At 46.9% G+C, this 24,350-nt stretch overlaps 1 protein-coding gene across 1 annotated transcript; it reads left to right on the top strand.

The window, feature by feature from the left end:
- Positions 1–16,775: 16,775 nt before the first annotated feature.
- LOC123083293 (60S ribosomal protein L22) lies at positions 16,776–17,835 on the top strand. Its single transcript, XM_044505368.1, has one exon. It carries the CDS (start codon positions 16,918–16,920, stop codon positions 17,668–17,670), a length of 753 nt encoding a protein of 250 aa, XP_044361303.1. The 5' UTR covers positions 16,776–16,917; the 3' UTR covers positions 17,671–17,835.
- The last annotated feature ends 6,515 nt before the right edge of the window (positions 17,836–24,350 follow it).

Below are 24,350 nucleotides of genomic sequence, written 5' to 3'. Positions count from 1 at the left end.
GCAACTACAACCAGATGGATTTGGGTCATATTGAGCCAAAGGTTCAACCCCAAATTCAAATTATGAATTCAAATAGTGCCTTATCATGTTTTGCACTAAACAGCAAGGTTAAGTTGTTTAAACATGCATGAAACCAGTGCAGATGGATAGATTGGATTTTTCTGATCATTTTTCATATATAATTTATTTCATTTGGAGTTACGGTTGAATTTATATGATTTTTAGAAGTTTTGTATATTTTCTGAAATAAATAAATCATTTTAGATTTATTTAAAATCCAGAAAACAGATTACTGCGTCAGCATGACGTCGGTGTGACGTCAGCAGGTCAACTGGGTCGGCCAGGTCAACCTGACCTGTGGGACCCACTGGTCAGTGACTCAGTTAACTAACTGAGATAATTAGTGCTAAACTAGCCCTAACTAAGCTGTCAGCAGTGCGGGGCCCACGTGTTAGTGGATCATCTAGTTAACTACTTAACTAACACTAATTAAACTAACACTAATTAAACAGGGCATGGGCCCACTCGTCAGCGAGAGAGAGGGGTCAAACCCCTGGGCAGACGGGGTCAAACCCCGCCGGTCAAAGCGGTCAACCCGCCGGCGTTTAACCGCCGGCGAGACCAGATGCGGCGGCGGGCTTCGGGTTTGGTCCTCCGTCGACCAAATCGACGGTGGAGATGCGCTACATGCTGCTGGTGGACTCGCGCGTCGAGTGGTGCAGGCGGTGTGTGGGGGGGTGGCCGGAGATGACGCCGGCGTCGAGCCAGGCGGCGGCCGGAGCTCGGAGGGAGGAGAGAAGGACCTACGGTGCACGGCAGGGGCCGGTGTTGGTCGTGTTCGGCTCCTGGGAGCTCGGTGAGCACGGAGGCATGCTCAAAAACGGACGGGGGCGACTGTGGCCACGGCAACGACATGGCACGGTGGCGGCAGGTGCGGTGAGCTCGGTGTGGTGCGTACGGTGCACGAGAGAGGGAACGGAGAGGGGGAGGATGGGCAGCAGCTCACAGTGGTCTCGACGGGCGGGTCAGAGAGGTCGGGGAAGAGCTGGAGTGGTCACGGCGACGAGGGGGGTCTCCGGCAATGGCGGATCGGGACGGCTCGGTGCAGCGTCTCCGGGGCGAGCGAGCGCTCGGGGCTCGGTCGAGGCAAAACAGCGGACGACGGTGAAGCTTCTGGGCACGGAGAGGCGACGAGTGGACGGCCGTGGCTGCGGGCTTTACGACGGCGTGGACGCGGCTGCGTCGGCCATGGCGTCCAGGGAGCGAGGGAGAGAGCAAGGGAGAAAAATGGGGTGTCCACGGGGTCGGGGCGGCGCCGAGGAGTGGCTTCGAGGCGTCGCCGCGCTGTCCAAGCGAGGCAGGCGGCCAGGGAGCTGCGCCAGGTAAGTGGCCAGGTAGTTTCCTCTCTCTCTGTTTTCTATTTTAATTACTATTTTCTTTTTTGTAGTTTGTTTTGATCCAGTTTTAAAAACCAAATCAATTTATAAATCCTGAAATATTCATGAGCACTTTATGAATTATTTCAGTGTCCCACAAATAATTCCAACATTATTTGAGCATTTAAATTATTTATAACGTTTAAATGCCCAAAGTCAAATACAATATGATTTAATTCAAAAATCCAAAATAGCCTCCAAAAATATGAAACCATTTTTGGCAGAGGGTTTAGTCAGGACCAAAGATGGTGAACATTTATGAAGGGCATTTTGGTTTCATTGAAAAGATTTTAGTAAGCCCTAGTTGAATTCATTTAGTGCTAGGGTTTCAACATCCCCATTTCAAGTTTCCTATAAATTTAGACATGATGCATGGATGATTATGCAACTACTTGCAAACAAACTCTAGGGCTGTGACAATTTAAAACCACTGCTATGGAGAGATTTTTTTACTCCATTATAGCCTCTTGTTTGATAGAGTTTCTCGCGTCTCGCTCTCTCACCCTCTCCATATCAAAACAAGATGACAGTGTCCACTCTATCTCTCTCCTCACCGGTGGTCATAGATCCGGCCGAATCCTGTCCGTTGTGGGAGGTGAGGAGGTGCAGCGTTGACGTTGTCGCCGTCAGCAACGGAGGGAGCCGATGCGCACCGTCCTCTCGGAGCCAGCGCTGGCGCGGACGAAGATCCTTCGCGCCCTTGTTCGCTACCGTCGTGTGGGCAGATCCTGCCCGCCCGCCTAAACGACATCTTGCCCACCTGAGGTATAACTTCTTGTACTGGTCCAGCTCCCCAGGTCGCCGCGTGCGGGTTTTCTTCTATGCGACTACTCCCCAGCTCCCCATGCATAATAGCTAGGGTTTGTCAGCCGGTCCAACATCACCTACTAGTACTATTATAGAGGAAATGCAACTCGAAAAGTTGTCCTGAATTATGCCTTGTGGATGTATACATGTTGTTTCGACAAAAAGTACATGGTGGTTGTGCGGTCATTGTCCATATGGTGGTAGTACTATCACTGGTTAAATGAAGAAATGCTTTTTTTCTCGGGTATCCTTGTTTAGTTCCCATCAAGATATAATTATGATGCTTCTGTTTGTTGGTGTACTTTTCATTAACCCTTTTTTATATTTTTGGCAACAGCGATGCGTGTCTCCATACCCGGGCATGTCTTCCTCAATTTTAGTGGAACTGCACAAAATTGGATGGCCATTGTTGTTCCGCCTCACTGTCCTCTGCCACGTGGTTCTTCCTTCCTCGAGCTTGATTACTGAGAAGAAACAGACCACAGTGAGGATTTGTCGAACTTCATAGGTGCCTCACCCAAACTTGATGCCAAATGGATGATGCATCACCATGATGACCTATCGATGCTCATGGTTGCGCCTCATGGTTGCGTCGGCTGGTGAAGCTGATCGATTTTCAATGAAAAACAAGATGTCTTCCATCACTGCTCTTTGCTTGTTACACACAAAGATGATATCCTTCGTCAGTTCACCTTGCCACATCTTGCCACATCCCGACGACCCTAAGGTATAAGTTTCTCTGAAACCGTCGTTGCTCTAGCTGCATGTGGATCTTTTTCGATTTGTAGTCGAATCTAGGTCTTGGTTCAAAGAGGAAAGAAAGGTGTCGTGGGGTGGAGCATGAATCTAGGACGTGGTTCAATGAGGAAAGGAGGGAGGAAAAGTAGTATAGACTGGCTATCCAGCCGCTTTGTTGGTCGAAAAGGGAAAAAGGGGGTAACCCAGTACACACATCTGTAAGGAACCGATCTCTTTGTTGAAAAGTGAAAGAAACTTGGGGGGGGGGGTAGTTTGTGCAGGAGTAGATTTGCTGCCCTCACATAGGAAAAAAGTTCAAAGAGAACAAATATGGGACCAACACAGATATGCTGCTTGGCTACATACTCTGCATCACCCATTTATACGTGTGGACGCACATGGTGCTAGCATGTCCCATACAGCTATTTGGTTGTTGTTAATCTAAGAATGCCGCCGAAAAATTGAAGTAATGCCACTGTTAAAAGTAAATTACATTTTTAACGAATGTTGTTTCAAGAGAGTGTCTCTGTTAATATGAATCAATGCAACCGTTTTAGAAATGCTACTATCCTACTTTGTTTTCCATCCAAGATAAGTTAGATGCTTCTTTCTGTCACCGTTTGTTTCATCCTCCTTTATCGGCAGGTAATTGTTTCCTTTTTTGCCTCTGTTAAAGCAGGGGTATCGATTCAACTTGTTGCTATTGCGACATTTTGCTTCGCTACTCGAAACACTTATGTTTTAAGAGTGTTTTGTGCAGTTCAACTTGAATGTCACACCAGTGACTTTGCTTAATTTTGGTGGAACTGCACAAAAGGAGATCCGAGATTTGTTTCCAGTGTTCCTGTCGAATTGTTTCAAATCTTGGTCTCAACCACATGATATCTATTCAACTTGTTGCTATTGTGACATTTTGCTTCGCTACGCGAAACACTTTGCTTGATTTCGGTGCAACTGCACAAAAGGAGATTGGATTTCCTATTCGTGTTAGCTGATTCGTATTTTATCCTGGTGTTCTCATGAAAGGTCAGTACAAGCCTTCATCCACGTGATTGTGCAGTGTGCTTTGAGATGTTGTGCTACCTGTATTGGTACTGTTTTAAATAAATGTTGAATTGAAGCTATTGTATTGCTGTCTTTTCCCATTAAGTAGTGAACAAAAATGGGACCAACCCAGACATGATGCTTGTTGCTTTGTTACAACAAACTCTGCATCATCCCCTTTATAAGTAGATGGAAGCACATATTGTTGTTGCGCCCACTCTCCCCTGGAACTGTTTATGCTTTTCGTTAATCTAATGCCGCTGGTAAAATTAAGCAATGCCACTCTCAGAATTAATTAACTACTGAATCTTAGTTCAAAACTACAACACTTGTTAGGCATGGTACTATCCTGCTTTGTAGTTATTTCTACATGTTTAACCAAGGTATTGTTAAGATAATGTCTCTTTAAAAATGAATCAGTTGCATTGTTTTAGGAATGGTACTTTTCTGCTTTGTCGTTCTTTATACATGTTGAAACAAGGCATTGTTAAGATAATGTCTCAGTCAATATGAATGAATCACACTGATGGAGAATTGCTACTCTCCTGCTTTGTTTCCCATTAAGACAAGTCATCAACCGTTATTTCTCAGTAATTGTTTCCCTTATACCTATTGTTGCTTACAGGGATATCAAAATTAAAGCTCGGTTATATTCCGACTTTGATTTTAGTTGAACTGCACAAAAGGAGCCAATGTGTCCAAGGCAAACTGCTGCGTTACTCGGTCTAGTTGGTCGTTCCACTTTGCAGAAAGAAGCAGTCACTGGTTGCGGTACATTACAGAAGGAATGTCCGAGAAGCTTTATAGAGTATTATTAGACACCGGTGACATGACTAGTCTGCAGAGACCATTGGCAATTTAACAACACGTGGAGTGCCCTGGGCAAAAAGTGTCCAAACAAGTACAAGAAGCAACGACAGGACACGATCATAGGCATTACATATTTTGAATGGGAAAAGCTTGTCAAAGTTTAATCATTGATGTTAGCAAGAATACATTAGTTTAATATATTGGAATTGGAAAACCTTGTCAAAATTTGCTCATTGATGTTAGCCAGAAGACATGCATTTGATATTTTTGAGTGGCTCACCCTTGCCGTGAGCATTGTCGAGTGTTTTTTCCTATTCCTGTGTTCAGTTTAGAAGTAAATAGTTACTCTTCTTTGGTATTCCTGTGTTAAGAGTTTGTTTTGAATATTGTCTATGTAATGCCAGGCCTTGTGTTTGATTGCAAAGTTGAGCTTGGAATACTGTGGCATGCGGCATCACGAGCTGTTCACCGTGCCTCCTGAGAATAATGCTTCGTATTGTTTTGCATGTCGATCTAATGCCAGTGATTTGCTTGTTAAGAAGATCATCCTCTTCTGTTGTTTCCGTGCGTAAGAAGTTCATCGTCTGATGTTTCATTCATAGCCTATGCGACATGTCGGGTAGGTTAGACGTGAAACCATATGATCTTCCGACCAACTCATGATATTAGGCCGTGATTGGATCGTCGTTTTCCAACCCAAACTGCTTGTAAAACTGATGCTTGTAAAGTAAAGCAGATGGTCTCGGGCGAAGGCGCTTGGTTGGTCGATTTCGACTAGTAAAATATCGGAAGTACTTCACACACGATAAAAACGCTGAACGACACTCGGACGATTGCTAATCCAGTCGTTAGCTGTTGTTTCAGTGTTGCCCATGGATGGCATGATACACATGTCGTGCATGTATCATCTGGTAATGTCGTCCATATAGCAGTGTTCGTAAAATATACATTGGTCTCTCAAATTACACGCGTAACCCGCCGGTTTTACTTACAGACCTCGGGCCTTCCGATGATGACTAAATTACACTTGTATGTTAATACATGTTTGAAATAAACCAGAGCTCCCAAGCGCGGCTTTACCGTTTCATGCCGTCTCAGTTTCTCGAAGGTGCTCATAGGTGTCCGATGATCCTGGCTTCCTGAATGAGCAGCGGGTGCTGTATCAGACCTCCGTAGGGCCCGCGAGGCCCTCTCCGCTGTCCTTCGAGTTGTTGCGCTCGCCATGGCGTCGAGCATTGTTAACATGGTCAACGAACATGAGGATTCAGGAGATGACTTTATTTTGACTGGATGACACTAGGGACCCACTAGGGCCATAGCCATACGTACGCAAGTGCCTCCTTATTATGTACAACTATATTTTTTTTGCTTTCTCCTGGTTTCTTGACATCATGGTCCTACACCATTGTCAACCTATGTAGTCAATATAAATGAGAGAATTGCACAAGGTGCGGCCGACAGCTGGGACCAAGCAGCTCGAGCAGTATTTGTGTTTTTGAGGTGTGAGCACTACATAGTTTTTCTTGGCGATGATTTCGTTGTTGGTCAGAGGAGAGCAGGGTATTAACTGGGCAGGTTGTGGCCCGTCTAGCCCAGGCCAGATATCCAGCCCAGAGACTACTTTTTTCAAGATGAAAATTGCTAGCCCAGCTATACGTCTTTTTGAGGAATACCCAGGCAAGGTCAACTTGTTATTCTCCGCCCCGCTGGGCTGCAAATCTTTCCTAGGAGGGATGCATTAGGCTTAACAGGAAAATGGGCTTTAAAAATAATAAATGGGATGTAATTATAAAAACTGGGCTGTAACTATAAAAAAATGCACCAAACACGAAATTAGTTTATAAAATATTATTTATGGATTTTGAAAGTCTTAAATTTTCATTGTTGCGCGCGCAATGTTTCTTTGGATTTTTATGTAATACAAATTTATATTTAATCTGACTAGAAATTTCGGGATAAAAATATTTCGGATCCCATCAAAATGTGGGAAATTTTATTGAATTCTGTCTTCAACGGTTGGTTGAAATTATTAATCGTTGTCCTAGCTAGAAAATTAGCTGTATTTTTAACAAACTGTAAATGGGCTGTTGTAAATTCCATTAGAATTCAAAAATGGACTGTACATTCTTACAAAACGCAAATGGGCTATAAGTTCTCTGCCACACACTTGTGGGCCTACTAAGTGACGCGTCCCCTAAAAAAATAAGTTGACGCGTATGCAAGGCTTTGTCAACTTATTATAGTCAACACGCGGTTCTAGCAGCAGTGGCCGTTGGATATCTATCCAACGGATGCCGTGCTTCTTCTTCAATCTCGGATATTCTTAGCTTCGGCCGCCCAAAAAATGATTCCTCCCCCTGACATCTGGGGTGCACCGTTTCGGAGGCTGACCTGTGGGCCTACTAAGTTGGAGCGTACCAAGGGCTTTGTCAACTTAGTCAATATAAACGATTCTAGCTTCGGTGACCGTATGATGTCCATCCAACGGCCGCAGTGCTTCTTCAACCTCTGGTCTTCTTGGTCCAGCCGCCCAAAGCAGCGCCGGTCGTGCCGCCTGCTCCTCCCTTCCGTGGCCGGCTGTGCTGCCGCGGAGGCCTCACCGCCCCATACTACTCCCACCGCTGGCTAGGCCATCCCTCCACTCACCCATACCCCCTATTATTTTGCGGCGACGGCAGCCTCACACCGCACCCAAACCAGTGAACCCTCGTACTCCTCTCCGCGCGGGCTTCCGTTGTTGCGTCTTCCCCAGCTCCGCGTCGTCCCCTTCCTAGGTGTCGCCATCGTCCACCGCCCTGGTGCTCTCGGCGCAGCGTGGTCAACGACCGATTTTCATCGGAAGAGTACTGTACGTGGAGAGGCTGACAGCTGGGTCCACGGCGGCCGCAAGGAAGTGCCTCCTTATTACACGCAAAATAATTATTCCTCCACCTGACAGCAGGGACCCACCAGACGGGCCACCTTATTTTGCGAAAAAAAACGTTTCCCCCCTGACTACTGGGACCCACCGAACGGGCCACCGTATTTCACGAAAAAAACATTCCCCCCGCTGTCAGCTCGGACCCACCGGAAGTGCCTCTTTATTACGCATAAAAAAAATGAATACTCCCCCTGCTAGCTGGGACTCACCTTGGTGGGAAGCTGACTTGTCGGCCTACTAAGTTGACGGGGACGGAGGGCTTTGTCAACTTAGTCAATATGAACGATTCTAGCTCCAGTGACCATACGATGTCCATCCAACGGCCGTAGTGCTTCTTCAACCTCTGGTCTTCTTGCTCCAGCCGCCCAAAGTAGCGCCGGTCATGTCGCCTGCTCCTACCTCCCATGGCCGGTTCTGCTGCCGCGGAGGCCTCACCGCCCCCTACTATTCCCACCTTAGGCCAGGCCCTGCGGCGACGGCAGCCTCACACCGCAGCCGAACGAGTGAATACTCATACTCCTCTCCGCATGGGCATCCACTGTCGCGTCTTCACCGGCTCCGCGTCGTCCCCTTCATAGGCCTCGCCGTCGTCCACCGCCCTGGTGCTCTCGGCGTGGCGTGGTCAACGTGGTCAAGGAACGACTTCCATCGGACGTGGACTGTATGTCGAGAGGCTGACAGCTGGGTCCACGGCCGCAGCAAGGAAGTGCCTTCTTATTACGCGGAAAATAATGATTCCTCCACCTGATAGCAGGGACCCACCGGACGACCACTGTATTTCGCAAAAAAAACGTTTCCCTCCTGACTGTTGGGACCAACCAGCTACACCTTCGCACGCAAGGAAGTGCGTCCGGGCAAAAAAAACCAAAATGATTTGCCCCCCGACTGCTGGGACCCACCAGCTACATCTTCGCAAGCAAGGAAGTGCCTGACAGTCGGGACCCACCTGGTCGAAGCGTACGTAGCATTGTCATTCTGGTCGCGAAAGTGTACGTACATACTGGTCGATGTAGAGGCACGCACGTGTCATAGTAGAGGCGCGCATGTGTCGTAGTAGAGGCGCGCACGTAGCATGTATACGTATGTACAGCAGCGAGGGTGCAAGAAAGAAAATACGGCCATGTACGTACATACGGGCAGGGTCTCGAACGCCTACTCGCGCATACATACATGGCTTGGTCAGAACGGAGAAACAACGTCATCGTCGTGTTCATGGGGAGCCAACCGGGTGGGTCGGAACAGAATGCATGGTCGTGTTCATCGGGAGGGCTTGGACGGAACAGGCATGGAAACGAGGCCTGGCGTACCGCACAATGGAGGAAACGGCCTTGTGTTCGACCGACCACGTTCGAAACGGGATCCTGTTGATCGGGAGGGGCCTGGCGTACCGCAAAACGGAGGAAACGGACCTCCTACGGTCGAAATGGGGGTCATGTTGATCGGGAGGGGTGTGGCGTACCGCAAAACGGAGGAAACGGACCTCCAACAGTCGAAACAGGGGTCCTGTTGATCGGGAGGGGTGTGGCGTACCGCAAAACGGAGAAAACGGACCTCCAAGGGTCGAAACAGGGGTCCTGTTGATCGGGAGGGGTGTGGCGTACCGCAAAACGGAGGAAACAGACCTCCTACGGTCGAAACGGGGGTCCTGTTGATCAGGAGGGGTGTGGCGTACCGCAAAATGGAGGAAACGGACCTCCTACGGTCGAAACGGGGGTCCTGTTGATCGGGAGGGGTGTGGCATACGGCAAAACGGACGAAACGGACCTCCTACGGTCGAAACGGGGGTCCTGTTCATCGAGAGGGGTGTGGCGTACCGCAAAACGGGACTCCACGAGATACTGTTCATCTCCACCGTTGACCTCCTCCAGCCTCCACGGGCTACCGTCGACCTCCTCCAGCCTCCACGGGCTCCTGTTCATCCAGGCTCCACCGCGCGCTACTCCACCGGCTACTATTCAACCACCCCTCCACCGTCTACTGTTCATCCAGCCCTACATTGTCTACTGTTCATCCAACCCTCCACACCACAGGATCCTGTTCAACCACCCCTCCACGGCCACCCCTCCACCATCTACTGTTCATCCACCCCCCCGCAACGCTCACTGTTCATCCAATCGATCGGCTTCAGTTAGCAGCAGTAGCGAAGGAATTGCTCCATCGGTTTCAGTTAACAGCCATCGATCGATCGCTCGGGTTCAGTAATGTGTAGCCTGTAGTGCAATCGCTCGGGTTCAGTTAGAGCCCAACGCCTCGCTCGGGTTCAGTTAGAGCCAACGCCTCACACACACACGCGTACGTGTACAAGAGAAACACGCATCGCTCGGCCCCCGACCTCCCACCGTAACCGGCAACTCCCCGAAATTTTCCTCCCCCTCACTTCTACCACGGTTTTTTCTGTCATGGACGGCCCAAAGAATGTCATGCAGCTGCGTCTCCGGCCCGCCCAGGACGAAAAGCCCATTTTTTGTCATGATTTTTTGTCATAGAAGTAGGAGCCCACCACATCTATGATGATACCGGGTTTAGTCATAATTATCATCATAGAAGTGTCATACGTATGACAGAAAAAAAATTCATTCGGCCCAAAATGTCACGGATGTGTCTTTTTTTGTAGTGAAACCCTTGTACTTGGGGGCTCAACACCTTCCTAGCTAAGAGGAAGCACTGAAAAGTATGTCACACTTGGGGAAATTTGAGAAAAATTCTTTCGTCCACAAGTTTGGGGCCTTGCCATCCAACCAGTTGTAAGCTTCTAAGGTTTGATCCCTGAGCATGTCCCTGTTCAAGTTCCACTTATCCAAATTTGTTAACCTAGCGATGGCCTACAAAAGATTCTTCACTATCTCACCTCTAAACTTTTGATGGAAGTCTTGATATAGATGTCTAACACAAAGTCTGTGTTCTGCATCTGGCCAACCCTTCTCAAGAGCTTTGTTTAAACCCTATAAATTTATTAAGACACTGATTAAGATAGAGAACTTGGCACACACCAATTAGCACAAACAGTTCATGTAATGAGATGCAGCCATTGGCAGATCTATAATTCGACTAATGTGGGGGCAACAATACAAAGTGTTGAGGTTTTTGAAGTAATTAGGTTGTACCAGAATTAGTATAACGGATGTTAGCATATGCATACAGTAGTGAGAAACATTTTACAAAATCTTTGTGGGGGCCATGACCCCCATGACTCCCACACCGGATCCTCCCATGGATGCTGCTACACACAAGTGGCACACACCTTTTGCAATTTTGCTTATCACCCATGATAGTAAAATGGTGATGTGTTAATGATGTTCAGGTCATGCTTGAGAGTAGTGAGGAACCATCCCAAGAAAATGTGGACTCCACCTCTACCATACCCATTGTAATTGGGAAGATGCAATCATTTGGGTCTATTCCATCAGCTATAAGATACACACCTTTGTACTTGCTCTCCAGGTGACACCCATCAAGACAAATAATTGGCATGCGTCCCTCCAATAAACCTCTTTTGCAAGCATCATAGGACCAATATTATGATGTCATGTGATCCTTTGGAACTGGGTCGGCCTTTTCCTTGTCTTGGTTGTGTAAGCAGTGAATTTTCTCACTAGATTGCTTCTCCTCAATTCCTGTCCATAACACCATAACATAGTATGCCATGTTTCCTCAGTGTTGCTCTCCTAGCCCTGCCTAGCTTCATTATGATAAGACAGAGATTGAACTGCTTCTAAAATTTCCTTCCAAATGTTCCCAAATTCACTATATTATTATCTTTGAATTATTGTAGGAACATTTCTGTGAGATATCTAACTAACAAGTGTGTTCTCCATTGTACCCCCTTATAACAATGCTTCCAGTTCTATTGTATTTTGAAGCTTTGAGCTTCCAAGGACAATCTTCTTGGCACACAACATTCAGTCTCTCTACCTCATTTCTTGGGATGTAAATCTTCACTTCGTTTTTGTCTATGTATCCAACAAGTGCATCTCTTAACTTTCTCATTTATCCAAATACTAACCTTACCATGAAGATTGGTTACTGCCATGCATCTCTGGATTAAATGCCTTGGATCTACATTACAACTTCTCACGCTCCTCTTTGGAAAGGTTTAGGTCATTATCATCTAAGGGCTCATCTTCCTCAAATATATTTTCTTTGTTGTTCATTTTTATCATTCAGTATTGCATCCACATTCTAAGCAAATAGGTCATCATCCCCATCTTGACAATCATAGTCACTGTAATAGAAATCCAAATCTGAGTTAGTTACATTGTCATCTTGTACTTCCTCTGTTCCCGCTGCTTCTCCTCCTTCCCATGTTTCCACCACTTCCTCTGCATCCCCTAGTTCCTCTATCTCGCTTGCATTTACACCATTGCCATAAGAAGTTCCCTCTCTAGCTTGACAAAACCTTGGCATTTTTTCTAAGTGTCATAACCCTTGGCATTAATAGATACCCATTAAGTATGCCATCGTTGACTTCTGAGCTTGCACTCACCATTGCAACCATTGCATCAACATTGTCCACACATACAAGACCATCGACTATGTCCTTCCCAAGCAAGCACCAGTACACCTTGATTAAGTGATATGTAGGGTCATAGTCTAACCTAGACAAGTACCTTAACCGCCCCCACTGACCATGTCTCTGCATGACAGTAGTCAAACACATCATGTGGGCATCTAATGTATGATTTGTTTGTCCCTTGTCCTATGAAAAGTTCATTATGCTCAAACTCAACTAAAAAATATATGTCTTTTTTCTCCATTAGGCAATGCACAAATTGGGAAGATGTACTTCTTAGTTCACATAACGGTTACTTCTTAGTGCAACATGTAATGTAAATCACTACAACAAAGCCCAGTTTGTGAACTTACAATGTGCTCGACATATGAACATATGAACATGTACCCCAACATCTCTTGTAAAACACTACAATGTATCAACATATGAAAATGCACTAAGCATATTTCAAACATATGAATTGCAAATTATTATAACTGACAATGCGGTCAACAGATATATAAACAAAAATCCAGTTCCGATATGAACTGCGCATCTCCATAACTCACAATGCACTGACAAAAGCACTAAACTGAACCATGCATTGAGCATCACCTGAAACACACTCTTTCCTCATATTACAACAATTAAATCCACTCTTTTCTCATATTATAGCAAAATCAAAATCAAAATCAAAATCCACTCGGTGCCAATATGCATATAACTGAATAAATGTCACTCCATTATCTGAAATTACAAACTGAACACAAGAACACACAATTTCCCCCCCAAAATCCGCATCACTAAATGAGTTTGCTTTCCCTCCCAACTCCCCTCCAAGCATCACCTACATCGATGCCTTCTAAACTACCTTCTTGTTCCCCTAAACCCCCTCTTATAAATGCCCCCAATCCCCTGAAAACACACCTACGTTGATGCCTTTGAAACTACCCTCTTATTCCTGCCAATCACTTCTTATAAATTCCCTCCCAATTTCCTCAAAACATCACCTGCATTGGTGCCTTCGAAACTACCCTCTTGTTCCCCCAAACCCTCTCTTATGAATGCCCCTCAATCCCCTCAAAACATCACCTGAACTAGTGCCTTCAAATCTACTCGCTTGTTCCCCCAACCCCCTCTTATGAATGCCCCCCCAATCCCCTCAAAACATCACATAACCATTACACCGCACTTATCTTCCCGTCAAATTCCATCTACAAAAAACTCGTTCAGGGTGGGTTTGAACTCCCGAACTCGCATCCAACCACGTAAGCCAGCCAATGCTCTTGGTTGACAGTTGGTTCCTTATATAACTAAATTACCATTTAGCTCCAATTTATATACATCCATGAGTTGCCTAAACATCATCAAGCCAACTACATAAGAGGGTAAAGTGTGGCTCATCTATATCTATACCAATATAAAAAGACCTAAAGAGGCAGATCCAACAAACCGCAGCCGTCAAATCAGGTCAATCCAACGACCCAGGTTGCTCCAATGATAAGCGCTCAACATGTTTAATGTGCAATTAATATCATACCAAATATTAATGCCAATGCTAATTACATAATTAGTACGCAAATAACATTCTACCTAACATTTACGTGTAATTAATATATCTAATATCAACGTGCATTGCACATACACATTTACTAGTTTATTCAAGAAACAAAGGAATCCACTCTACAATATGCGTGTAAAAGAAAAAAGACCCGATGGAGAAATCAACTCCACAAATCATGATGCCCAATGCTGCACATGCCAATAAAAGAATAGAAAGAAAGACATGGTGGAGAATTAACTTCAAAATTATCTCTCCCGATGTTGTCATGACGCACCAATACATGTTTTGATAGACATATCAATTATTTGTCCCCACACACGCGCATTTTGCTAGTAACTAGAAGAACGCCCGTGCGTTGCAACGGGGCCATATTAACTTTAAAAGTTCAATATCAATTCTGTTAATATTACATTTAATATTCTCATACATATTAAGTGACATTGACGACCTTTTTTACCATCAAATTCTCTCACACACACCCTCTCCCTCCCTCTTCCTCACTCTCTCTCCCCCTCTCCCTCACTCGGGAGGTGGGACGAAAATAAACCCGAAACGGAGACTACCAACTGAGACATTAGGAGTAGAGATCATTTAGTTGATAAGAATAAATAGAAAACGGTGTTAAAAAGGAGAAACAGATTAGAATACATTGAAGAACCAAAAGGACGATGTAAAAGGGGATTCGCCCTGCCCCCCGAGCCTTGCCACCGAACTGGCTCAGGGGTCCAGTCCCCGCGCGGTCGTCTTCTCCTGTTCCCTGAGCCGCGTCGCTATAGAGCCGGGCTCCCGCCCGACCACCTCGCTGGCATCGAAGGGGAATGGATAAGGGTGACGCCCTTCTTTCCCTGCTCCCATGGCCTCACTCCTCCTCGACGTCCCCTCCCAAATCCGCTTCTCCTTCTCGCTCGCTCGATCCCGTCGATTTGGACGAAGTCAGACGCCACGGCCACCATGACCGACCCCGTCCACATGGCCACTGCCCTCCCTGCGGGCTAGGAGCTTATCGAGCAGCTCTGAACGCCTTTGCTACTTCGTCTGCGCCAATGAGATCAAGTCCAGCACCCCCGCATCGACGTCGCTGCCGTCTTCCTCAACCTTGGGCCACCACGACATTGTCGTTCAATCCGCACCGCCCCGAGCTCCCATGTCTTCCCCTAGGGCGCCATTGACACCGCCATGATCTCTTGCCGTTCCCCTGTGTTCCCCTCTCGTTTGCTCTCATTAGGTATTTCGCCGTGGCCGAGAACCGCCGTCCGCCATGGCCATTGCAGGGGTAGCCACCGAGCTCCTCGGAGTGCCCCCGTGGCACATGCCCGCTCCTATGCACGCCCATGCCCGAGCCTACCGCTCTTCTTTCGCGCCCGCGGGGCCACTCCCTTTCCATGCGCACGCCCATGCTACACCGCGTTGGTCGCACCCGCCGCTGCCGTCGCGCTTGCCGCAGCCACCGCACCATTGTGCCCCCGCGCGACACACACCCTGGTCGCGCGCCACACTCTCGCTGGCTGCGCTCGCCCCGTCTGCTGCTGCCTATCCTTTGCTCGCCCCGCTGTCGTGCCCCTGCCTCGCGCCGCCTCCAGTCGTCGCCATCTTTTGCCGGCCACCCCCTCAGCCACGTCGGCCGCATCTCTGCCCTCCACCGTCGACCGTTCGCCTCGCCTGCTGCGTGTTGCTTCCTGCTGCTATGCGCTGCTCTACCGCTAGTACGCTACTGCGCCATGCCCTCGACACCGCCGTGGACAAATGTGGCGGAGGGATTGTTAATGGAGTACGAGAAGGAGGTGGCGGAGAAGGTGTGGAGAGGCAGAAGGTCTGGGGCGGTGTCACCTGGCTGTGGTGGAGGTGTTTATGTGAGAAGGAGCCGGAGTGGAAGGAGAGGTCACAATTAGAAAGAATCACACAAAAAAATGATAACCCGGAGATCTCAGTTCAAAAAAATGCTAATATCAATGTAGGGGTGATTTCTTTCAGTAGGTGGAAAACATAGGAAATATTGGTTGTTATCAAGGAAAGGTAAAAATTAAGGAAAGTTAGGATTTTTGAACTGATTTCTATGCAAATGGGGTTTTATTGTTTGGTAACGTGATATCAGTACCTGCCCGTTTGTGACGTGTCTGATTAGGAAAGTTTGCAAATGTTAAGAAACTATTTATTGGGAGGAAAGTTGTGACGTGTCTGTTATTTATTTCCTAAAACAAATTTCACTAATAAGAGAAATCGATTGATTTAGATAAGTTAGGAAAGTTAAATTAAAATGTATTATCCGTTTCCTGAAAATCTGTTATTTTTTTCCTAAGACAAATTGAACCAATAAAAGGAATCGATTGATTTGCATAATTTAAGAAAGTTAGATTAAAATGTACTATTTGTTTCCTGAAAATCTGTTATTTGTTTTCCAAGACAAATTGAACCAATAAAAGGAATCGATTGATTTGCATAATTTAAGGAAGTTAGATCCGTGATTTGTTATACGTTAGGAAAGTTCTGGTTGTAATAAAGAGTGGAGAGAAAAATAAACCGATGGACAAGGGTGGGAGGGGGTTGTGGGAGGAGAGACGAAAAAGACCAGCGAAAATAAACCGCGGACCAGGGCGGGAGGGGATGGTGGGAGGAGAGACAAAAAAACCAGGGAAAATAAACCACGGAGACGATTCACTAACTCGTGCATTAGGAGTAGAGACTAAAAAAGTAAAGGTAAACATTTTTTTTGTCTACCACAAATGAATACACGATTTGGGTAAGAAAAAAAAATATGACAGCGGGCCCACCTGCAGGGAGAGATAGCTGGATAGGTGAAGGAAAGCTTCCGAAGCGGGGCCCAGGCCCATAGACAGGAGTGGGAACGGGAACGGCCTGTCAAGGGGGCTCCCGCCATTTCCATTTGGCGCCAAGCTTTTTTACCGCCATTTTCTTGGCGCCAATCCCACCTCTCTCTGCCACGCGCGCCTCTCTTCCACCTATAAACACCCTCACCGGCCCCTTTCTCTCTCATCCATCCCCTCCGCCGCAATCCTCCCTCCCCACCGTCATCCAGATCCACAGAGCAGCAGAGAGATCGCCGGAGCATCAGGCCGAGGAAGAAGTTCAGCCAGCCGGATCTCAAGTCACCATGGTGGTCGCGCTCGGTCCCGGCAGGTTCTACGGCGGCGGCCTCCCGCGCCCGCGCGTCTTCCCGGGCGACCGCGTCGACCCGCCGGCGCCCGTCACGGACGCGCTCCTCTGCTGGGCGCGCGACGCGCACTGGTCCATGGGCGGGCTCGCCGCCAAGCGCCTCCGCCTGCAGGGCCGCATCGAGGGTAACCTCGTCAAGCTCCGCCGCACCGCGCGCCGCGACGCCAGGGTCTCCGCCAAGTCCGCCAAGGCCAAGGTCCGTGCTGCCGGTCACGGGCCAGCCCCTGCCACCCTCGACGACGCGCTCGGCTCCGACGACGACGATTCGGAGGACGAGGCGGAGGTCGCGGCCCAGGAGAAGGCGATGCGGCGCGAGGTCGTGGAGGATGATGAGGACTCCGAGTCCGGCGAGTCGGAGGGGGAGGGGGTGCCGCTCGTCACCATCGCCGCCGCCGCCAAGAGAAAGCGCGTCAGGAAGCTCTCCGACGAGTTCGACCGCATCGCCGCCGCGCAGCTGGAGTGGGGCGGGAAGAAGAAGCCCGCGGCCGCGGCTCCGGCCAAGGCGCCGCTGAGGAAGAAGGCTTCTGGTGCTGCGGCCGTTCCTGCTCCGGCCGCTGAGGCGCCGGCGAAGAAGTCGCTGAAGAGGAAGGCGGTGGCACCGGCGGCTGTGACAGCAGCGAGGACCTCACCGAAGAGGAAGGCTGCGGAGGCGCCGGCGGCAAGGAGGACCTCGCCGAGGTCCAAGCACTGATGATGGATTTCTGCTCTTTTTGTCAGTTCGGTGGCTGTACGGGTTCAGGTGTGATATCGGAGATGCAGTCTGCTGTGTGTTTGTTGAAATGCTCGAATGGATTCAGTGTCATGCTTATTTCTGTATATGAATCAAATTTCTCAAATGTCTCTGGTTAACTCTGAATTACTACTTCCGTCCGGAAATACTTGTCATCAAAATTAATAAAAGGGATGTATCTAGATGTATTTTAGTTTAGACACATCCCTTTTTATCCATTTTAATGACAAATATTTTCGGACGGAGGGAGTATGAAAATAATAGTTCTTGAAATAATAGTTCTTGTACTGAGATCTGAAAGTCTTCCTAAAATAACAATTGATCTGTTGAGGCATGGTCTGGATATGTGATTACTGAGATATGAAAATCCAATTCCCATGTTTCTTTCTATATCTGAATCTTCCTGTACTGTGATCTTAAGTAGAAACACTGAAATGATTTAGTAGTTCCTGTACTGCTGCAACATTCTTGATGTCTTCGGACATCTTATTGATGCAGAGGCTGCGTGCAATTGGTATCTTCGCGATATTAATAAAAATGTTTGATGATGTTTCTTGCGTTTTGTTTATCAAGCTCAGTTAATGCTATAATGTGAATTGCAAAGTGAATTCAAGTGCAATTCCTTATCTGTCCTTGTTGCTACTGAGATGCAGAAATGTTCCATTTCTTGCTTATTTTCTATGCTTCTTTGTCGAAATGCTGGAATGAAAAATCATGTCATGCTTCTTTTATATCTTAATCAAATCCTTACAAAAATATGCCTGATCAAACCTAAAATATCCTTAAATAATAGTTGTGTGTTCATCGAAATGTTGAAAAAAAAAATGTCCATGTTTCTTTCTATATCTTAATCAAATCCCTCAAGTATTATTTGATCAACCCCGAAAAATAATATAGTAGTTCTTGTACTAAGATCTGAAAGTGTCTGATGTTGTTTCTTACATTTTGTTAATCAGGACCGAAAACCCTAGCCTACCCGCCGGGTCGCTCTCTCCACTCTTGTGGCCACCCCTGCCACCACCTAGTAAAGCACCGTTGCCACCCATCCTCACCTCACTGTTGCCGGAGGAGGCCTTCTAGGCCCCGTCGACGGACGGCGGTAGCGAGGACGCACCCCAAACTCCTCTCTCGGCCACCCCCCTCCACTACATCGCCCCTCCTCCGCTCCGGGCCGATGCACGACGGCTGTGCTAGCTCTTGGCTCCCTCAACAAAGGTTGTCGCTCGTCGTCGCCTTCAGGGATGGTCCCTCGGTGCAGTGATTTGCTTTCAGGCCCCACGATCGGCGGTGTTGCGCCGGTGGGGAAGCTCCTGTGCTCTGGCCATGGGCGCTCTACATTAGCCTACCCATGGCTTGTTTCCTCGAGAATCCTAATTTGGTTTTCCAAGTCTGGCGATGGTGGTCTCCATGACAATACTTCCTTGTTGAAGGCGTCATCGTAGAGTTTTCTCTCGAGCAGGCTACGACTGTCGGGGACTCTTGGTTTCAAGCGAAAGTTCAGCGATGACGGCTCATGTCATGTGTGTCGTCTCCCTTCTTGAAAATTGTTGAGTACCCCTGTATTCACCCTTCCACAACCAACATTGCAGCTTCGTCCGAACAAGTATGGTGTGGATGATGTTAGCTTGGTTGCACTCGGTCTGGGCAGGGTCATGGACACCATTTGCTTTACTTTGAGCCTGCTTAAGGGAATTTGCAATCTTACCTATAGAAGGTTTATTCACTTCCATTGTATGAGTTGGATTTTTATTAAAAAACCCTGATTTTATGAGTTGTTGTATATTTGTATTATTGTTGTTTGTGTGCGAAGTATTTGTAATCCGTGGTGTGATACTAACACTTCACCACATAGCGTGCACATTTTCGCATGTATGTTTTGTGAAGGTGGAATCTTGGGATTGATATTATGCGGAGGTTTTTAGATCTGCATAGTGCCGGTTGATGAGGATATAGACCTAGGGTAGGGTCATAGGCCTGACTTATACGTCCTACCCAAGGTCACTACCCTAGAAGCAAAGGCACCCCAGAGACAACAGGGAGTACCAATTAAAGACTTCGAGTGCAGTCCACTGGACCAATCATATCACTCGGATACCCCTCCTTCCCGAGATCACTCGACCATACAAGAAACCACTCGACCTACTGAAGACCAGGAGCCGGCCAGGACAGCAACGGTCAAGCATTCACTTCGTAGTCTTCAAGGGCATTAATATCATTTTATAGCTCGCATTATCAGTAACGCCCCATCTTTATGTACATTGAACTCCTTGTAACGGGGGATGGTCGGGGTCCTGGCGTACTTTATATAAGCCACCCCCTCCTCTGGCAAAAGGGTTCGCACCCCCTGTAACACACTCTAATCAAGGTCTTAACGGCTCTTCAGTGCACGATAATTCGGGTCATGACAGGCCCCAAATTGAGCGCCAGGTCTCGCAACGGTCTTTTGCGCGTAACTACGTGGTCTGCCATGCATGCGGGGCCAACGGTCACATGGCCCGCTTCTGCACCACTCCGAACCTTCCTGGGCTTTGGCCGTTTGTCAATTTTGATTCTTTCCCGAGCCCACCCGCTGAAGCTTGGGCCGAAGGTGCCGTGGAATCTTGGTTTCGATGTATTGGGCCGGCGCAGCAAACTAGGCAGGTGCCTTCATTGAAGGAGTTAGTCATGGATTTTTTCCCAAACTTCCAGCCGAGACCATCACTTGCCTCCTCGCCTTCCACTTCACTTTCCCTCTCTGCCACCAACTCTGCTTCTGCCTCGACAAACTCGCCACCACCGCTTCCATTGATGTCTGACACAGCTCGGGTCTCCATCTCACCAGAGCCGCTGCAGATGGCCAACATTCCCATTGACCCTCAACCATTCGTCCCTAATGGCTTTCAGATTTAGGTGATTGAAGGCCGCAACAGGGTTTCTCGTGCGATTGTCCCTCATCGCCCGAGACGGCACGAAGACTGGGCGATTGCCACTATCCATCCGCATCCTGATGAGGTATTCTTCCCTAAGGTGCGTGAGGTCCTTGAGGAGTTCTTAGCGTTAGAGGAGCAAGTAGGTTCAGAGAAATTCAGCCCTGTCCGTTTGGAGAGGCCTATGTCAGGTTCACGCATGTCAGAGACAGGGATAGACTTATTCAGCAGAGTCCGCATGCCTTTGGTGATGTCTTTATTTCTTTTACTAAACACAATCAGTGAAGAAACTGGCGTAGGGTTCACTTCAACAGAACCTGTTGGCTACTGTTTGTGGGGGTGCCTTTTGATTTTTGTACTACTGAAGATATTGCCTCTGCGATCTCAAAGTGGGGCAAGATCATTAGTTGGGAGAAAGAAGATGCTTTGAAGGGTAAGATTTTGGTCAAGGCCAGAGTGACTGAACTTGGTGATATCCCAAAGAGTATACGATGGTCTGAAGGAGAACTGTTTGAGGAGGAGTCCTGGACCTGCTCTGTTGAAGTGCTTCTTGAGGAAATGATGGGGGGGGCCTGCAGATGAGGACCCTTTTCCACCTGAGGGTGTGGACCCACACCCTGTGCCTCAACATGCAAATGATTTTCCAGGTTTTCAACCAATGCCTAATCCTAACAATAATGCTCCTAATGAAGAATGGGATGCCTAGGAAGAACAGGTAGAGCAAGAGGAACACTGGGCTTTTCCACAGCCAGTTCATCACCATCCCCTGCAGCCTCAAGTTGAAATTCCTGTCTTGGCAGAAGAAGGGGCCCAAAACAGCAGCATTACTACTACTGTTTCTCTGTCTGATGGTTTGCTCTCCTTGACCCACTCTGCTAGTGAGGAGGTCAATCAAGGTGCTCTGGGCCCTCAAATTGGCCAAGGGCTTCTCAACATTGCTTTAGCTTATGATGCAGTTGAAGAAGAGGAGAATTTTTAGGATGTACAGCCCAATGTTGAAGATCCACTGAATATGAGTTTGGTGCCTGCTGAACAGGCTCTGCGGGTGACCATGAATCCTACTGAGCAACAAAATCTGCAGCCTGAATGTGAGGCTTTCATGCAGTCAGTTCCAACTCCTGGTCTATCATCTCATGACAGAGAGTTTGTGGCTTCTGGCTCCTCTTTGCCCATGGACAATCAAGACAAACAGCCTAAGAAGCAAGATGTGCAGGCTACTGATAATTGTATTGAGCCTGTGGAAGCTGATGCTAATGCTACTATGGGTGACTCCATTTCTTCACTCCAAGTCAATAAACCAGACAAGGGCAAGGCTGATGTTCCAATTCCCCACATTGGATCCTCACACACTGCAAACCCTAAAGGTAATTATGGATCATTCTCTTTGCCAGGTTCTCCTTCCATGCCTTCATTGCATTCTTTGGCCCAAGATCATGCTTTGCAAATCATTGATGGTGCACATTTAATATCTGAAGAAGGACTGGACTTATGGATACAGCATTTTGCACCAGCAACACAGGGAGCTGCACCAACTTTCAAAATTCAAATCCCAGTAAGTTGGTTTAACTTCATAATACACTTACTGTTGACAGCTGACAAGTTTGGTTGGACAATGCATTTGCTAAAGTCTAAGGTGTGGAAAATTTTGACTGATAATTGTGAACATGAGGACACTTTGCTTTTTCACATTCTTGATGAATGTGCAACTTCTCAGGCACCTGCATGTAAGGATTTCATCTTGGGGCTAGGCAAAGAAAATGAGGGTATTAGCCCTGCTGCTCACTCTTCCACTGGGGCTAGCAGTCCTCTTCAGCAGGTGTCCCCAAATAAAATGCTGCCCCTTGGAGAGGCCATATCAAGGAAAAGGAGGGAGAAAGAACCTATGGTTGAAACTGAGGTAAGAAGAAGTGATAGGATTAAAAAGAATAACAATGGCTATAGAAGGAAATCTTGTGCTACTCAGTCTTGTTTACCATGCAATGCCATACCCCCAGTTATTCACAATTCAGTGGTTAAAAACCTGTCCAAATCTTTCTGCAAGGTTGCTAAGGAGGACATTTAGGAGAAGTCGTCAAAGAAGCCCAAGAAAAAGGGGCAGGAAGATGTGGCTAAGGTGTCCAAGGCCACAACAGAAGCTTCACAGCCCAGGCCTGTGTGATATGTGTCTACAACATCAGTCTCCTCTTGATAGCAGGATGGCCTGCTATTCTCTTTTGGAAATTTCTTGTCTTATGTATGCAGTTATCTGTAATGCTTCCACTGGTTGCACAATGCTTGTTTGCCCTGGAAGGCACCTTTTGTATGTTAATTGCACTTTGCTGCTATGTCAGCTCTGGTATCCACTTATGACTGAGACCTCTGTCCTATCTGTTGACTTGGAAGCTATGGGCAATCAACTTTGGATGCTTTGGTTCACCTCCTCACCTGCTTATGTCCACTGCTGGACTGTCCCAACATTCTTACAATGCTCTGTCCTTTTTGTGGAAACAAAATAATTTATGGCTTGGAATTGTCATCAGGGGGTGGGCTCTGTTGACTTCAGTATCACCAAATTGATTATTAATGAATAACAATGCAACTTGGAATATCTTAAACTGGAATGTGAGAGGCATTAATTCCTCAGATAAGTGGTTGGCAATCAGACACAAAGTGGAAGAAAGTGATGCTGGTATTGTTTGTATTCAGGAGACTAAGAGAGAAAATTTTGATCTAGCATACATTCATAAAATTTGTCCCCAAAGGTTTAATAAATTTGAGTTCTTACCTTCCATTGGGGCTTCAGGTGGCATCCTCACTGCTTGGAATGGAGCTCTCTTCTCTGGAGAGCTAATGTTTCAAAATAAATTCTCATTATCTATTCAGTTCACCTGCAGAACATCTTCCAAAAGTTGGGTCCTCACAAACATTTATGGCCCTTGTCATCAAAATTGAATTCATTGACTGGTTTGGGAATATTCAGATGCCTAATGATATAGATTGGATTATTATGGGAGATTTTAATTTCATCAGAACACCTGAGGACAGAAATAGACCTGGAGGGGATGTAAATGAAATGCTCATGTTTAATGAGGCAATAAGTGAGCTTGGATTGATTGAATTACCCCTTAAAGGCAGACAGTTTAGTTGGAGCAACATGCAAGACAACCCTCTCTTGGAGAAATTAGATTGGTTCTTTACCTCTGCAGCTTGGATGACCAGTTATCCTGATACCTTGGCCCTCCCCATGGCTAAACCAATCTCTGATCACCTACCCTGCATGATTAAAATTGGCACAAACATTCCAAAGTCTAGAGTATTCAAATTTGAAAACTACTGGCTTAATCACAGTGATTTTAAACAGGTGGTTCAGAATCCTTGGGCTATTCCAGTAGGTCATACAGACTGTGCTAAAAAGATTTCTGCAAAGTTCAAGAATGTCAAAAGAGCTTTAAAGCTGTGGGCCAAAAATCTTGCCTGTCATAAGAAGCAAATTGCAGACCTAAATGACTGTATATTTCTATGGGATATGATTGAGGAATTCAGAGATCTTACTCTATTTGAAAATAATTGCAGGACCTTGCTCAAGGAACATCTGTTAACTGTGCTCAATGATCAGAAGATTTATTGGAAACAAAGAGGGAAAATTAAAGGAGTAAAGTTTGGAGATGAAAACACAAAATTCTTCCACACTAAAGCCTCTATTAATCATAGACACAATAAGATTGCTATGTTGATGAATCAAGACCAAGTTGAAGT

Source organism: Triticum aestivum, chromosome 4A (assembly GCF_018294505.1).
Source record: "Triticum aestivum cultivar Chinese Spring chromosome 4A, IWGSC CS RefSeq v2.1, whole genome shotgun sequence".
Taxonomy (NCBI): domain Eukaryota; kingdom Viridiplantae; phylum Streptophyta; class Magnoliopsida; order Poales; family Poaceae; genus Triticum; species Triticum aestivum.
The sequence above is the reverse complement of the archived record's forward strand: the minus strand, read 5'-3'. Positions and strand labels throughout refer to the sequence as shown.